The sequence below is a fragment of the Danio rerio genome, chromosome 5 (assembly GCF_052040795.2).
Source record: "Danio rerio strain M-AB ecotype USA chromosome 5, GRCz13ab, whole genome shotgun sequence".
Taxonomy (NCBI): domain Eukaryota; kingdom Metazoa; phylum Chordata; class Actinopteri; order Cypriniformes; family Danionidae; genus Danio; species Danio rerio.
This window is the reverse complement of record NC_141025.1, coordinates 71,041,546-71,058,406: the sequence shown is the minus strand read 5'-3', so window position 1 is coordinate 71,058,406 and position 16,861 is coordinate 71,041,546. Positions and strand designations below refer to the sequence as shown.

The 16,861-nt window shown below is 35.2% G+C and overlaps 2 protein-coding genes across 5 annotated transcripts in view; one reads left to right on the top strand and one right to left on the bottom strand.

The window, feature by feature from the left end:
* The window catches only part of rgs3b (regulator of G protein signaling 3b), a 116,199-nt gene extending 106,494 nt beyond the window's left edge, over positions 1–9,705 (bottom strand). For all 4 annotated transcript variants that reach the window (XR_015491974.1, XR_015491975.1, XM_087254383.1 and 1 more), the window contains exons 1-3: positions 9,540–9,705; positions 4,882–5,064; positions 1,524–1,684 (exon numbers count right to left, since the gene is read on the bottom strand). Coding sequence is in view for 2 of the 4 variants with exons in the window: in XM_087254383.1 (XP_087110509.1) it covers positions 1,524–1,684; positions 4,882–5,064; positions 9,540–9,586 (391 nt within the window). In the remaining 2 variants the exon portion in view is untranslated. The remainder of the gene's footprint in view (positions 1–1,523; positions 1,685–4,881; positions 5,065–9,539) is intronic.
* The window catches only part of LOC147844485 (uncharacterized), a 133,884-nt gene that overhangs the window by 59,382 nt on the left and 57,641 nt on the right, over positions 1–16,861 (top strand). The gene's annotated exons all lie outside the window — the stretch shown is intronic.

The following is a 16,861-nucleotide window of genomic DNA, read 5'->3' as shown; positions in this document are numbered from 1 at the left end:
TCTTGTTTATGTAAAGCACTTTGAATTCACACTGTGTATAAAATGTGCTAAATAACTTGCCTTGCCTAAGCTTAATGGAGAGACATACAACATACTATTTGCTTCTAAAATAGGACAAGATATTATGTTTTGAGGTGCATTAATAATCTACAGAAAAACTAGAAAAATAATAATGCTTATTAAAGCCTTTAAACAAAGTTTACATACAGTTTTACAATCAGGAATGGGTTTAGTGTATCTATAATTGTTGAACAGCCCATCAATTATTTCTGTCCCTTTACAGCAAGATTGGCTTGGTCTGAGCATTTCAACACTGCCATCTAGTGGTACTCAGTGAACAATGTCAAAGAATGCTTTATCAATCTGTTCACTCGAGAGGGGTATAAACGGAGGTCGGAGCCAGCTCCAAGTGGGTGGGCCTTCGAGCTCCAAGTGGGCTGTGCAAACCTGGAGTTTTTAATTATTTTATTTATTTAGTCGTATTTAGAGTTTAATATTGTGCTTTAAGAATGTGTACACCTAACCCAAAACCCAACCTCACAGTAACCTGTTGTGTTTTATTAACATCTACACCTAAACCCAACCCTAAACCCAACCTCACAGTAACCTGATGTGTTTTATTAACATCTACACCTAAACCCAACCCTAAACCCAACCTCACAGTAACCTGATGTGTTTTATTAACGTCTACACCTAAACCCAACCCTAAACCCAACCTCACAGTAACCTGATGTGTTTTATTAACATCTACACCTAAACCCAACCCTAAACCCAACCTCACAGTAACCTGATGTGTTTTATTAACATCTACACCTAAACCCAACCCTAAACCCAACCTCACAGTAACCTGATGTGTTTTATTAACGTCTACACCTAAACCCAACCCTAAACCCAACCTCACAGTAACCTGATGTGTTTTATTAACATCTACACCTAAACCCAACCCTAAACCCATCCTCACAGTAACCTGATGTGTTTTATTAACGTCTACACCTAAACCCAACCCTAAACCCAACCTCACAGTAACCTGATGTGTTTTATTAACATCTACTTCACCTACACCACTTAAACCCAACCTACTTGTGGTTTTAGTTCCTCCCACTTGGAGGTCACCCAACCTACCTGCGATGTAATCCCTCCCACTTGGAGGTCTCTAGGCTGCAGCGATACCTACTCGGTTCATTCAGTCTCCATTTCAGAGGTCACCACAATTGAATGAACTGCCAACTATTCCAGCATATGTTTTAAGCATTGAATTCCCTTCCAGCCGCAACTCAGTACTGGGAAACACCCATACACAATCACACACACACTACAGCCAATTTAGTTCATCCAATGTATCTATACCCTATACAGAGCACTCAGAGGAAACCAACAATAACAAGGGAAGAACATGCAAACTCCACACAGAAATGCCAACTGATCCAGCCGTGACTCAAACCAGCAGCCTTCTTGTTGTGAGGTGACAGTGCTAACCACTAAGCCCCAGTGCAGACGTCTCAGTCAAAGGAATAATCACATACCTTTTCCTCTGAAACCCGACGGGTGAATTTTCCTCCTCTTTTTGGTGGCAGGTTGTTTATCGTTCTTTACAGTAGTTTTGACCACAGAAGCCACTTTAACTTGAGCAGATGAATTTCGGCTAACAGCTTTCCTCCAGTTCCCCTCAGCAGGCCTAGTAACACTAAACACCAAAAAAAAAAAAATAGCATTTCATTATATTACTACTATATATTTTTCACCCTATAAGAACAAAATCCACCAGGTTTAAAAACACTGCTCTACCATATATCACTAAGTGACACATCTTACAGAACAAATATGAACTAATTAATTTGGTGCTTTTTTCAGTAACTGTAATTAATTAATGATGCTAAATGTGTTTTTCTGCTGGTGCCTTGCCTTTAGGCCTATTTTATTTTTTTATTCTCTTTATTAGCATAGTTACTAATAAATATCTGATTCACTGAATCATTTATTTAAACTACTTGCTTATGGCTGATTCGTTTAGGAACAAGTTCATAAAGACTTGAATCCTTAACTGATTAAAAAAAATTGAACGATTCATTTGTGAAGCCGCTGGCTTGCTTTGTTTTAGGACTTGTGGAGCTGCGCATTGATGGATTTGCTCTTCAGTGTTTGGACTTTCAGCAGTGAAAATTAAACCACACTGAACAGAACTAAACTGAACTTCAACTCTGAAAACTGAACTGATGCAGTTTCAATTTACTACAACTTTTTTGTTAAGCTGCTTCGACACAATCTACATGGTAAAAGTGTTTTAGAATTGCTATGAATTTTAAAAGAAAAAATGAAGGAAACACCAAAGTGTTGCTTGTAGATGCACAAAAGTTCTGCTCTGGCATTGTTTGGAACTACTTTTGTACTTTAAAAAGTGATTAGCGGTTAGCACAATCACCTCACAGCGAGAAGGTCATGTTGAGTTCTGGCTGGGCCAATTGTCATTTCTGTGTGGAGTTTGCATGTTCTCCCAGGGTTCACATAAGTTTCTTTGGCTAGAAGAGCATCCGCAGCGTAAAACATATACCGGAATAGTTGGCAGTTCATTCCGCTGTGACAACCCCTGATAAATCAAAGTCTAAGCCGAAGGAAAATGAATGAATGACTTTACTTAAGTAAATAAATTATGTGCATAATTATAAAAATAAGTTAAGTCAACGTAATTTCAAGTTGCCATTGTATTTCAAGTTACAATGGATTTACTCAGCTTTCAAAGTAAAGTCAACATGTTGCTTTCAGGGCAATGGGTTAGCTCACTTTTTTTTAAAGTAACTGTTTGCTTTTTACAGTGTGTTGGTTAAGCGGAACAAAATACATTTTGTAATGTATTATCTACAATGCAATCACTCAATATTAACTCCTTGTTTACACAGCAGATGGCCTTCCAGCTGCAACCCAGTACTAGGAAACACCCATCCACTCTCACATGAACACATACACTGCGGTCATTTTTGTTTATTCAATTCACCTAAACGGCATCTCTATGGACTGTGGGGGAACCCGAACATGAGGAGAACATGCAAACTCCAAACAGAAATGCCATATTTTTTTTTCATTTGTCTACAAGAGAATTATCAGTGACTCCAGCCACCCAAGCCATAGACTTTTCTCTCTGCTACCCTCAGGCAGACGGTTCAGCAGTATCCGGTCACGCACCAGCCAGCTGAAGGAAAGTTTCTTTCCTCAGACTATCAGGCTAATGAACACTTAACACACCCCACACAGACTCTTCCATACATCTCACTGCACACCATCAATATGTAGCATGCACTGCACTTTCACCAATCCATACTTGAAACAATACTGCCTACAACTATGTGGACACCTATTCATTGTACATATTGCTGTCAATCTTACATTGTCCTGTTTTTTTTGGGGAGTATGCTGTTGTATTTTGCGTAGTATTTGCACTGTCTGTATTTTGTACTGTCTGGAGCCAGCACCTAAGCTTTTTACTCATCATAGCACACGTGTTGCTGATGATATGACAATAAAAGTGATTTGATTTGATTTGAAACAAACCATCATTATGTAATTATTTAATTATTTGCTTACTTACTCTAACTTCCCAAATTAACCTAGTTAAGCTTTTAAATGTCCCTTTAAGCTGAATACTAGTATTTTAGGGTGCTTTCACACCTGACTTATTTAGTTCGGTTGAATCACACTAGAGTTCGTTTTCCCTCTTGGTGCGGTACTGCGGTTTGTTTGGGCAGGTGTGAATGCAGCAATCGTACTCAAGTGCGCACCAAAAGCGGACCGAAAAAGCGTACTGAGACCTGCTTGAAGAGGTGGTCTCGGTACGGTTTCAAACAAACCCTGGAGTGGTTAATTTTTTGGTGAGAATATGATTCAAACTAAAACAGACCCAACCGAAAAAACTACTGCGCCTTTTGGACTAATCCAGCTGCCGTAGGCCGATGCGCTGTGCATTATGGGAGATGGAGGAAAAATATTTGTTGACAGCGCTTTACCAACAGAGAAAGAGAGAGAGAGAGAGAGAGAGAGAGAGAGAGAGAGAGAGAGAGAGAGAGAGAGGGGGAAAAATCTACCTGATGGATCATTGGTCATATTTCTGCAAGATGACCATGTTGCAGTTTAGCTAAATAATTCACGCCTCCTCCTGAAGTGACGTGCGATGCATTAAAACATTGTTTTTTTAGCCGCAGCTGCTTCATTCTCAAAATGTATAGTTTGTCTAAAGCAGGGATACAATTAGCCAGCACAATCGTCCCTGCATAGTAAAAAGTGACATTTTGTGTCTGCCGGTTTTGTTTACTTGCGGGAGTTCATTGGCATTTTCCCGCACGTGAATTCTGACCAATCGATAAGCAGTTTAGGAACTATGTTCAACAACATCTGGCCAATGAGAGATGTGGATTTTGTCAGATGACTACATTTTGGTTCTTTTCAACTGGTTCGGACCAAAGCCAGCAGTGTGGTGTGAAAACAACCTAAAGAAGGCAGAAAATGCAACAATGTATCATTTATTGCCCTTGGTCCGGTCCAACTAAAGCAAACTATAGATGTGAAAGCACCCTTAATGGCAAAGATAAAATAAATCAGTTATTAGAAATGAGTTATTAAAACTATTATGTGTAGAAATGCTTTAAAAAAAATCTTCACCTCCGTTAAACAGGGGGAAAAATACAGGGGGGCTAATAACTCAGGAGGGTGTTAATTCAATGACTTCAACTGTAAATTATAGCACCATGTATTATTCTATTGGTCTAAAGTAACAGAGCTAAACAGTAGACAGTGTGTAAGTTTTGTTTGGATGCAGTCACGCTACACTGAGCAAAAACTTCCCATTTGTGCGCATTTGATGTGTTTATGTCACAAGACACAAAGGTTCTTTACTTTTCCTCCTGACTTGCGGCCAATGGCCTTTTGTCCCTGACAGATCTGATGTGTCGCACTGAAGATCTCCTGGCTCTGCTGTCAGAAGGCCTCTTCAATTCATGACACGGCTTCTTTGTTGACGGTCCCTTAGGGAGCACTGGATCCTGCAGCCAGAGAGATTCCCTGTGAAGTCTCTTCCTCCTATAGGCACAGAAATGGTACAGTTTAGCACATTCGCTTCTGACATGAATCACAATGACAAGAGTGGTAGACAAGCTGACCTGGCAGGAGGTGCATAAACTCTTAAAATCTTAATCCACTCAAAAAAGTTTATTAACTCCAACAATGAGGTTTTATACTGCAAAATAGATTTTCTTATTTAGAGTTTTTGTCTAGTCTCTAGTTCAAATATTGAACAATTTCTAGAAAAGTAAAAAATATAGTTGTTTTTTTCAGAAATAATGTCAAAATTAAGTATGCCTGTCACAATAATCAGTATATCAACTCATTGCGCAACACATGGACATGACCTCATTCATTTTTGGTGAAGCTATATGCACTCACCGGTCACTTTATTAGGTACTTTATTAGTTTACTAGTACCAGGTTGGACCCCCTTTTGCCTTCAGAACTGCCTTAGTCCTCTGTGGCATCGATTCAACAAGATATTGGAAATATTCCTCAGAGATTTTGGCCCATCTTGACATGAAAGCATCACACAGTTGCTGCAGATTTGTCGGCTGCACATCCATGATGTGAATCTCCCATTCCACCACATCCCAAAGGTGCTCTATTGGATTGAGCTCTGGTGACTCTGGAGGTCATTTGAGTACAGTGAACTCATTGTCGTGTTCAAGAAACCAGTCTGAGATGATTCGCGTTTTATGACATGGTGCGTTATCCTGATGGAAGTAGCCATCAGAAGATGGGTACACTGTGGTCATAAAGGGATGGACATGGTCAGCAACAATACCCAGGTAGGCTGTGGTGTTGACACGATGCTCAGTTGATACTAATGGGCCGAAAGTGTGTCAAGTAAATATTCCCTACACACCACCACTGGCCATTGTCCTCTGACCTTTGGCATCAACAAGGCATTTGCGCCCACACACCTGCCGTTCACTGGATATTTTCTCTTTTTCGGACCATTCTCTGTAAAGCCATAGAGATGGTTGGGCGAGAAAATCCCAGTAGATGAGAAGTTTCTGAATTACTGTCTGGAACCAACAACCATGCCACATTCAAGATCACCTAAATCATCATCCTTCCCCATTCCGATACTCGTTTTGAACAGATCGTCTTGACCATGTCTACATGCCTAAATGCATTTAGTTGCTGCCATGTGATTGGCTGGTTAGAAATGTGCGTTAACGAGCAGTTGGACAGGCGTGCCTAATAAAGTGGCCTGTTAGTGTATATCGCCATGCATAAAAAACGATTCTAGCAACATTTTAGCTGATTGTGCAACACCTCTAGCTCTAATGTAAGGTACTTTATTAGTTTACTAGTACCAGGTTGGACCCCCTTTTGCCTTCAGAACTGCCTTAGTCCTCTGTGGCATCGATTCAGTGTCAGTGTAAGTACAGTATGGTTAAAAAACACTAGTATTTAATATAAATTACTTTAGTAATATAAATTACTTTAGTATATTTTCAAGTGGGTGTCTAAAAACTGAAAATAGATCTGGCAGCAGATATCACAGCCTCTGCTACTGTTTTACCCTGCACTTTGGTGTTAACATTTATTATTATTTATTTAGGATGTGCATTTTCACATTCTGACTCCAATGCCTAGTTGTTAAAATGACTTTAATTAAATTAAATATTCTTAAGAATAAAATGATGCATTCTTTAGAAGAAATAGTGCCATAATATTGTTATTTTGGCATTATATAATGAGTGGCATAAAATGACCTTAAAATGACAATCTTTTATTGCAATATATTTTGGTGCAATATATTATACAACTACAGGTAGATATCGTGACAAGCCTAAAATTAAGTGAGTTTTTCCTTATAACAAGCAAAATAATCTGTAAATGGGGTAAGCAAAATAATATTAAGCGAAAACTAGATTATTTAGCTTATCCCTTGGGGAGTGTTTTTTTTTTGTTGCTTGTTTTAAGGAAAAACAGACTAAATTTTGACATTTTATTTCTTAAAAAAAAAATTAAATTGTACTCGTCTAGAAAATGCAGCTTGATTTAAGACTTTTAAGATATTTGGACTAAAAACAAGACAAAAACTCAAAGTAAGAGTAGCATTTTTTACAGAGTATGAAGAGCTGCAGAGCTGAACTGACATAAATGTCATTTTTTTTTACATGAATTACAGTAATACTGTATGAAACTGTGATTATTTGACTGGTCTTGTGTTTGTTGTTAGTTTGGTAATGAATTCAGAATTTTGAAACAGCTTGAACGATTATGTTTAATTGGGGATTTCTGGACATTGAAGGGAATGTTGTCTGACAGCCCAGCTGGAAATCATAGTGCTATCAGCAGTGGGAGGTCAGAGGTCACAGTTCACTGCACTAAAACTCCATCTTACAGAGCGGAAATCCAATTTAGATTAAGCCGAAGTTACTTTTTATCAACTAAACACATTTAACTTCTAATACACTTTATACATCTATGGGTTATACAGATTTTAATTAACCAAAAAAAAATGCAATACACACTTACATTTTGTTGTTTTATTTGTATATTAAAATGTAGCTTGATCCCTTTTCTGAGTAAATAACGAAACAAATGCCACTTAGTGTACTTGTTGTCAGGCATATTTAAATCAAAAATCATTCTGGTGATATAAAAAGACCCTATTTAAGGGTAATTTTAAATTATTATACCATGCCTCTATTCTTCAAACCATACGGTTTCACACATCAGCCAACAAGAATTGTTTAAACATTGTTTAAACACTTAGCATGTTTGCTTATCATTTTATATACTTTACTATATTTTAACTCGCTTTAGGTTTTAACTGGAAACACTGGCGAGATCTCAACTTACAGTATAATTACTAAATATTAATGTAAGAAACTAATCCAAAACTAAAACATTACTCATACTGAATAGATTAAATCTAGCTAATTCAGCAGGTTGACATAGATAAAGGCATTTCTTTGGTGACTGCAGTAAACAAAGCAGCATGCTGTCAAATCTTGCAGGAATGTATTGATTTCATAAACTACAAAGCATCCCGATATTGGCAGATTTGATTCAGGCAAACTTTAGCATACGACCATGCATTGCATGATCAAAAATGTTATAAAATTTAATACCTTGCAAAATAGCATTTAAGACTTTTTAATACTTTTAAATTTCTCCATTGATTTATCAACCTTTAATACTTGTTAAGACCCCGCGGACACCCTGATATAAAACCTATATGAAACTTTGAAAAATTGTTATAATTGGAAATTCAAATAGTATTTTTACAGATTTATTTCATACCTCGAGGCCCCACTAAAACAATGTACAGACATTTAAGTCACACTAACAAGTGTCATTAATTAAAAACAAAGATTACATTCATTCATTTTTCAAGCAAAGCATTTCACAAAAAGAAGTTAGGTTTTAAATTATACAATTTTCATACTGTTATACACTCATGCTGTTTTGACGTTGTTGTTGTTGTTTTTATTACAGTCATAGTTCAGAACTTTAGACATCCTAATCACTGCACGTCTAGAATCATCAGTTCTTACATTGAAGATTCTTGGTTTGATATCTTTAATGCAGTATTAGGGCATAAAAACGTACATTTAATGCCAAAAGATTATTCAATCATGTACCATGAAGATATTCAGTACATTCCTGACAGAGAATATATCAAAACTTGATTTTTGATTGATAATTTGGATTTCAAAGAATTTGATTGGGACATTAAATTAACTTCCTCAGCATTTGGTTTCTTTTGCACCCTCGGGTTCCAGATTTTTTTTTTAAATCTCTGCCAAATATTGTCATATCCTATCATCAACGACGCAGAAGACCACCTGAATTTACAAACAGTTACTTAGTTTTGTGGTGCAGGCTAACATATTCTATTCACGATAGCTACCCAGTGCTGTGCTATATTCAATCAATACAGTATGACATGGTGCAAGAAGTTTTGTAATGACCATGCAGGCTACATTTTAAGTTAATAAACAACAGTCAGCTTTTTCAATAATGTACTGTGTCAATTTAAACAATTTAAACAATATTAGTGTTTTTCTGTCTAGTGTTGTTGTTGTTTTTGCCAGTTAGAGAGAACAAAATGAATGCGCAGCTTCCTCGTGTAATCATGAACTTCCAGCTTGACCGCTTCATTGATCACAGACCAGACGAAACACTCCTTCAGTTCCACACAATGTGCAGCGTGAAGACTCTATTGTTGTCAGATTACAGAACATGTTAAAATCAGCTTGAAGACACACTGTCAGGATTTAACACTGCAGTATTAAGACACAAAAGTCTGAAATAACGTTATTAATCAATTACGGCTATTACGACAAACTTTGTGTACGTTCATTGAAGTAAATCACACACAACTTACACAGACAAAACAAATAAACGTATATCCCACTGTATCTCGATAACGTTAACATTCTGTGCGTATTTTGGGGTCTCTCAGTAGGCGTTCCCAAACGGACCCGGACAAATTATACACAGGCGAATGTCATTTACGCTTACCTTTCTCTGATGGTCACGTGATGCGAGTTTTGTTTGCTATAATCCATTTTTGTCAACAAACATAAATTCCCAGCTATTGTGTTTATTTTCCAGCAGTTCTGAGTGGGACATTCAAACTGGAGAAACTCCCCCAGCCGTCCCGCTCTGAGAGGAAGTGTGTGTGTGCGTGTGTAAGTGTGTGCGCTGCTCCACAGACGCGCTGTATGAAGGTCTCCACCAATAGCAGAGCTACATTTGAAATTCAGCGTTTGACTACATTCTCAGAAATGTCTGAAACTCGGGAGGTTTTCTGAAGTATTTGCCCCAAGGGAATAACTGTTCTTCTTAAAGTAGGTTTATCCCTTATTTTACGTGATTTATGATGGTTTCCAGTCGTCCAAATGGATGTGTGCTTACAGACATTTCTGTAATAGTTTAAATGTGTTTTGTTGTGAGTGTAAACACGTTTTTTTTATGTACATTTTACATGTTTAGTACAATTTTGGTAACATGGAAGCATTTTTTTAGCTATGAAATCAAAATAATATTAATAATTATTTTTAAACAATATTAATTGCGATTTTGAGGGGGGAAATTGAGTAAAAAGTTGGGATGACATTGTATGAAATAAAGTTGCTTTCCTGCATAGAGAAAGTAATGGTGAGATATCAATTCAGAATATTCATGCATTTTGAGTTGTGGGAAAAGGATTGTGTGAAAATTGTATTGTTACAGACAAGATAAACATATATAGTTGTGAAAAGAAAAAATGAATTGCAAGTTTTAAACTCAGACTTTTGATAGACAAAATTCAAGGTTTTGTAAAATAAAGTCACAAAAAGAAATGTATTGCAAGGAATAAATTCAAATTTTTGAGACCAAAACTCCGAATTGTGTAAAAAAAAAAAGTCACAACTTTAATGCTTACAGCTCAGAATTGCAAGATATTAACTTGTAATCGTGAGGAACAATTCAGAATTGTGAGTTTTAAACTTAAAATTGAGAGATATAAACTTGGAGTTGTGAAAATAAAGTTAGAATTACTGCCAACTGTAAGAAAAAAATAAGAATCACAAGAAATAAATTCACGATTAGTGACAGAACAACTCAGAATTGGGGGTGGGGAGTCAAAAATGCGAGAAAATATCTTGCAGTTCTGCATTTATAACTCATCACTGTATTTAATTTGTTTGTTTAAATTTAACCCATAAAAAATGTTTAAATAGCAAGAAATAAAGTCAAATCAATATATATATATATATATATATATATATATATATATATATATATATATATATATATATATATATATATATATATATATACTTAGAATTGTGAGAAAAATATAAGCATTGCAAGATATAAACTCAAATTATTGGGTCAAAAAGTCATAATTGTGCAGAAAATTGCAAGATATTAATGCAAAATTGCAAGATATCAACTCAGAATTGAGAAATGTGGATGCCCTTCCAGCTGCAACCTATCACTGGGAAACATCCATACACACTCATTCACACACATACACTATAGCTTCCCCAATTCTAACTGGAAGATGTTTAGAAAAATTGCCAAACATCAGATTAGTGAGTCTGAGGCAAACTCTAAAATGTGTGTAAAAAGTTAAAATTGTGTGACATAAATTTAGAAATGTGAAATATAAAGAGAAAAAAAGATAGCACAAGTAAACTCGTCTAAACTTAAATATCAACTCAAAATTGTGTAATATAAACTTAAAATTCCAAAGGCATAAAAGTCTGAGAAAAATCTACACTAAAATGTATTTTTCTTTTATTCTGCGATTAAATTAAAATTCATACCAAAAAAAATTCTGCTTGTTCAAACTGCTTATTTAAAATAAGATGAAACAAAACAATTCTTGAGTTTTTTTGGGGACAACCGAATAGTTTCATATTCAATCCTCCTAAATTTGTAATGCTAACTTAATCAATGTGTGTTAGGACAACATGAAGGAACTGTGCAGAACCCTGCATTTTCTACAGTGCAGTTTAGTGTTTATTTTCCTTTACCAACCGACCAGGTTGTATTTTTCAAGTAAAGCACAGTCGTTTCTTTAACTACCACTGAAGACGTTATAGTTGCCTGGTTTCCTGAAGGAATTTAACTTCTTTCATCCTCCCTCTCTAAACGGTTAGTCAAATACACTGAAGTTTACACTTTCCCCCTCATGCTTTTTCCCCTTGTTTGGTGCATCAGTGTCCCGTTGGTTTGTCAGTTCAGTTGTATATTACCATCCCAGCAAAAGTAAGCTCATAGAAATTAAAATGTAACTTTGAATCAGCATGACAGAATTGAATATTTCTAATGTTATGTGTTTTTAAAGAAATAAAAAAATCTATAAAAGAGCAAAAAATGAGATCAGCATGACTATATAATAACTGGAAATAGAGGCAAGGCAACTTTGTTTATATAGCACATTTCATACACTGTGGTTATTCAAAGTGCTTTACATAAAGGAATAAAAGAAACAAGTATAAGCAAATAAAAAATAGATTTTAAAGGAATAAAAAAGAAAAGAAAAACATAATTTTGCATCTGTCGGATCAGTGCGATCTGTCTGATGTACAATAGCACAGGGTTCATTCAGTAAAGGCACAGCTAAACAGACTTCAAGTCATTATTTTTTTACTCAGCTAGTAATACTCCTACACAATTAAGTGACTAAAAGGCAGAACAAAAACAGAGTCATTAAACACTAAACCATTGTCACTAAACATGGGTGTAACAACACAGGGGATGTGCCTCATTATAATGTGACAAACTCATTTGTGTTTAACAGCTTGAAAACCTTTGAGCATAACACTGATTGTCCGACTTTCCTCATGATGCAGTCGAATACTAGAGCTGTTGCATTCTGTGCGCTTGCTTTGACCTGAAGGATCATTCGTTAATTAAATGGTGTTTTTCATTTGCTTTTTAATTTAAAGCCATATATTGTGTTAGATCAGCATAATCATAGTGAATCTAAAGAAAACAATATCTAAATAGCAAGAGTTTATAAATAAGTATAGGAGTATATAAATAAGTTTAGAGTTTTATAAGTTGTGAATTTAGACTAAATTAATTAATTTCACTTGCATGAATCTTAAATTTCTGATTAAAAAGGTAATAGATTGTATAGCAATTGGAAATTTTATCAACAAAATTCATCAACAAATTCCAATTAAGTCCTAAGTGTGTGAGATATGGGGGGAAAAAAAGGTTTAAAAAAAAAAATATATATATATATATATATATTTTTTTTTTTTTCGCTTTATTTATTGTTTTTTGTTTTTGTTAGTTTTTTTTTTTTTTTGCTTTTTTGTGACACAATATGCCTATTTCATTCATGCCAAAAAAATATTTATTTATTTATTTATTTATTTATTTATTTATTTATTAAATAAAATAAAATAATTGATTCATTTTTTGGAAAATGCACAGACTATTTTTTATGCTCATGCATTTTATAGATATTTCTGTTTTATAAATAGTTTTTCAGTGATTATTTTTTGGCACCATACATACCCAGGTGTGTGTGTGTGTGTGTGTGTGTGCGTGTGTGTGTTTGTGTGTGTCTGTCTGTGTGTAAACAGACAAGAGACACACACAAGAGACAAAAAAAAGATTTACACAGATTGTTTAAAATACACATAATATAAATAAATGTATGTGTGTGTGTGTGTGTGTGTGTGTGTGTGTGTGTGTGTCAGTGTATTTATATTGTATTTTAGGGATCTTAAGGTGTTTAGGTATTTAACATTTCACTGGTTTTTATTAAATGTTTTTAATTTGTCAATAGAAACCCAAATGGCTTATTATAGGTAAAAATGGTTTGGTTAATTTACCAAAAATATAACTATATTATAATGTAGTGTTGGTAAAAAAAATGTGTCTGTTTTTTATTTTAAATACAAAGCAGCTACACAGGGTGAGGCTTTTCCTTTCCAATATAAGGTAAAGAAGAATAACAGGAGAACTATTAGGATAACTGAAAACTCATTCATTTATTTCCCTTCAGTTTAGTTCATTTATTCATCAGGGGTCGCCACAGTGGAATGAACCGCCAACTTATCTAGCATTTGTTTTACACAGCGGGTGCCCTTTCATCTGCAACCCAGTACTGGGAAACATCCATACACATTCACATTTACACACATACACTACGGCCAATTTAGTTTAATTAATTCACCTATAGTTTACTCCATTATAGTGCATGTCTTTGGACTGTGGGGGAAATCAGAGCATCCGGAGGACAACATGCAAACTCCCTACAGAAATGCCAACTGATCAAACCGGGACTCAAACCAGCACCTTTTTTGCTGTGAGGTGACAGTGCTAACCACTGAGCCACCATGTCGCCAAATAACTGAGAACTAATAAATAAAACACACACTGCACAATTGTTGCAAGCAATTTGTATGGGTTGAATTTAAAACGAGCAACTTAAATTTAGTAATGATCAACTTAATTTGTTCACACTTAACTTAAAAAAAATAGTTAATCCAAGGAATCATCTTTGAATAATGTTCTTCATGTACTGAAAACTACAGTAAGACTGTTTACACTATGTCTTTTACAGTACGACACTCCTCCTCCCCCACTCCAAAGCACCCTTGCTCTACTTCTATTGACGAAACAACTACATTATATGGTGTTGACCCACTTAACATAAACAAAGCCACATACTGTGAGTCAAGCACAACGCTGCATACTGTGACTCCCACGACCATCTGACTCCAGCAGAGACCCAGAACCACAACCAGTTTACACAATCATCTTCAGTGTGGCAGCATGCATTTTCCTCAAGGGCTTCAACTCAACTACTCCCCGATTAGCAATTCATATCAGCGCCGCCAAATGCAGATTATACCTGTGTGCTGAAAAATATATACAGTTAAAGTCAGAATTATTCGCCCTTTTATTTTCTTTCTCAAATATTTGCCAAATGATGTTTAACAGAGCAAGGAATTTTGCATAGTATTTTCTATAATGTTTGTTCTTCTGGAGAAAGTCTTATTTGTTTTATTTTGGCTAGAATGAAAGCAGTTTTAATTTTTAAAGGCTATTTTAAGGTCAATGTTATTAGTCTCTTTAAGCAATATTTATTTTGCGATTGTCTACAGAACAAACCTTGCCTAATTAAGCCTTTAAATGTCACTTTAGGCTGTATAAAAGTGTCATGAAAAATATCTAGTAATGTATTATTTACTGTTATCATGGCAAAGACAAAATAAATTAGTTATTAGGAATGAGTTAAAACTATTATGTTTAGAAATTTGTTGAAAAAATCTTTTTGTTAAACAGAAATTGAGGAAAGAAATCTACAAGACGGCTAATAATTCAGGAGGACTTATAATTCTAACTTCGACTGTCTAATAAATAAAACGAAAAGAAAAATATTTATACGTTTTTCTAGTCAAATAATTTCCCTCTCAATATGTGAAGCATTTTCCAAAGCCTTCTGGCCCTCCAGAAACAAAAAAAGGGCAGGAAATAGGTGGTTTACAAGGATATCAACAGTCTGCATCTACTATTAATTAGGGAATTCCCATTAACAAGTCATTTTTTCAGCCCAAGCTAAATGAACTGCTCTTGAACTTGTTGATGCTGACCACACAGAAGGCTCATATTTCTATTGTTTCAACTTATTAGTTTTTACAAATTTAAGTGCATTGAACATAAAACAATTAAGTTGTCCCAAAAGAAACTCAAAAATGTAGCTGTTTGAGCTCTTGTTAAATCAATAGTTTGAACAAACAGCAAACACCTTTTTTTTTTTTGAGTATATATGGTCCTTCATTCATACAGCTTAGTCAGCGGAATGAACCGCCAACTTATCCAGCATGTTTTACACATCGGATGCCCTTCCAGCAGCAACCCAGTACTGGGAAACACCCATACACTTTTAATTCACACACACTCACACTCATAGACTAGGGCCAATTTAGTTAATCCACTTCACCTGTAGTCTTTAGACTGTGTGGGAAACTGAAGCACCCAGAGGAAACCCACACCAACACGAGGAGAACTTGCAAACTCCACACAGAAACGCCAACTGACCCAGCTGCAACTCGAACCAGTGGCTTTCTTGCTGTGAGGCGACATCACTACCCACTGTGCCAAGTGATAAAAACCATTATAATCTATTCATTCAGCAAGACTGCATTAAATTGATCAACAGTTAAAGACATTTATAATGCTACAAAATGTCCAAAAATAAATTATATTATATTTATAATTTGTATAATATATAGTTTTATAATAATAATAATAAAACGTTTCTTGACTTATGTGACACTGAAGACTTAATAAAAACATTTGAAAAAATATTACCAACACTAAACTTTTCATCATTACAATATTCATTCATTCATTTTCTTTTCAGCTTAGTCCCTTTTTTAATCTGGGGTCGCCACAGGGTAAGGAACTGCCAACTTATCCAGCATATGTTTTACGCAGCTTATGCCCTTCCAGCCGCAACCCAGTACTGGGAAACACCCATACACTCTCACATTCACACTTAAACTCATACACTAGGGCCAATTTAGTTCAACCAATTCACCTACAGTGAATATCTTTGGACTTGAGTGGGAAAATGGAGCACCAGGAGGAAACCCATGCAAACACTGGGAGAACATGCAAACTCCACACAGAAATGCCAACTGACCCAGCTGGAACTCGAACCAGTGACCTTATTGCTGTGAGGCAACAGTACTAACCACTGAGCCAAGTCCAACTTAAAAATAAACACCATAATAATATATTAATTCATCGAGGGTGCATTAAATTGATCAACAGTTACAGTAAAGACATGCATAATACCGCAAAATATATTTTTAAAAATTCTATAATTTTTTATAATTACATAGTTTTATAATAATAATTATAAAATGTTTCTTGACTTGTGTGACACTGAAGACTTTAAAAACATTTTAAAAAATATTACCAACACTAAACTTGTCATCATTACAATATAATTTTCTTAATATATTTATTTGTCTATTAGTCTGCGGATGAATAAATGAAAAAGGCTGCATAATAATTCACATCACCATAAAAGAGGTGTCATAAGAAGTAAAAAGTTAGTTCATAAAATAGGTTCATTACCAGTTTGAATAATACATTAGTATTTAAAGGGTTAGTTCACTTTACTGATTCCCAAGTGGTTCGTTTTTCAGTTAGTTCAGTTCAAGCTAGAAAGTGTTTATATTTTCAAAAATATGTCCATATTTTTCCTGTAGAACACAAAAGCAGATATTTTGAAGAATGTTGGAAACTGGTAGCCATTGACATCCATAGTAAAAACATCACACAGTTGCTGCAGATTTGTCGGCTGCACATCC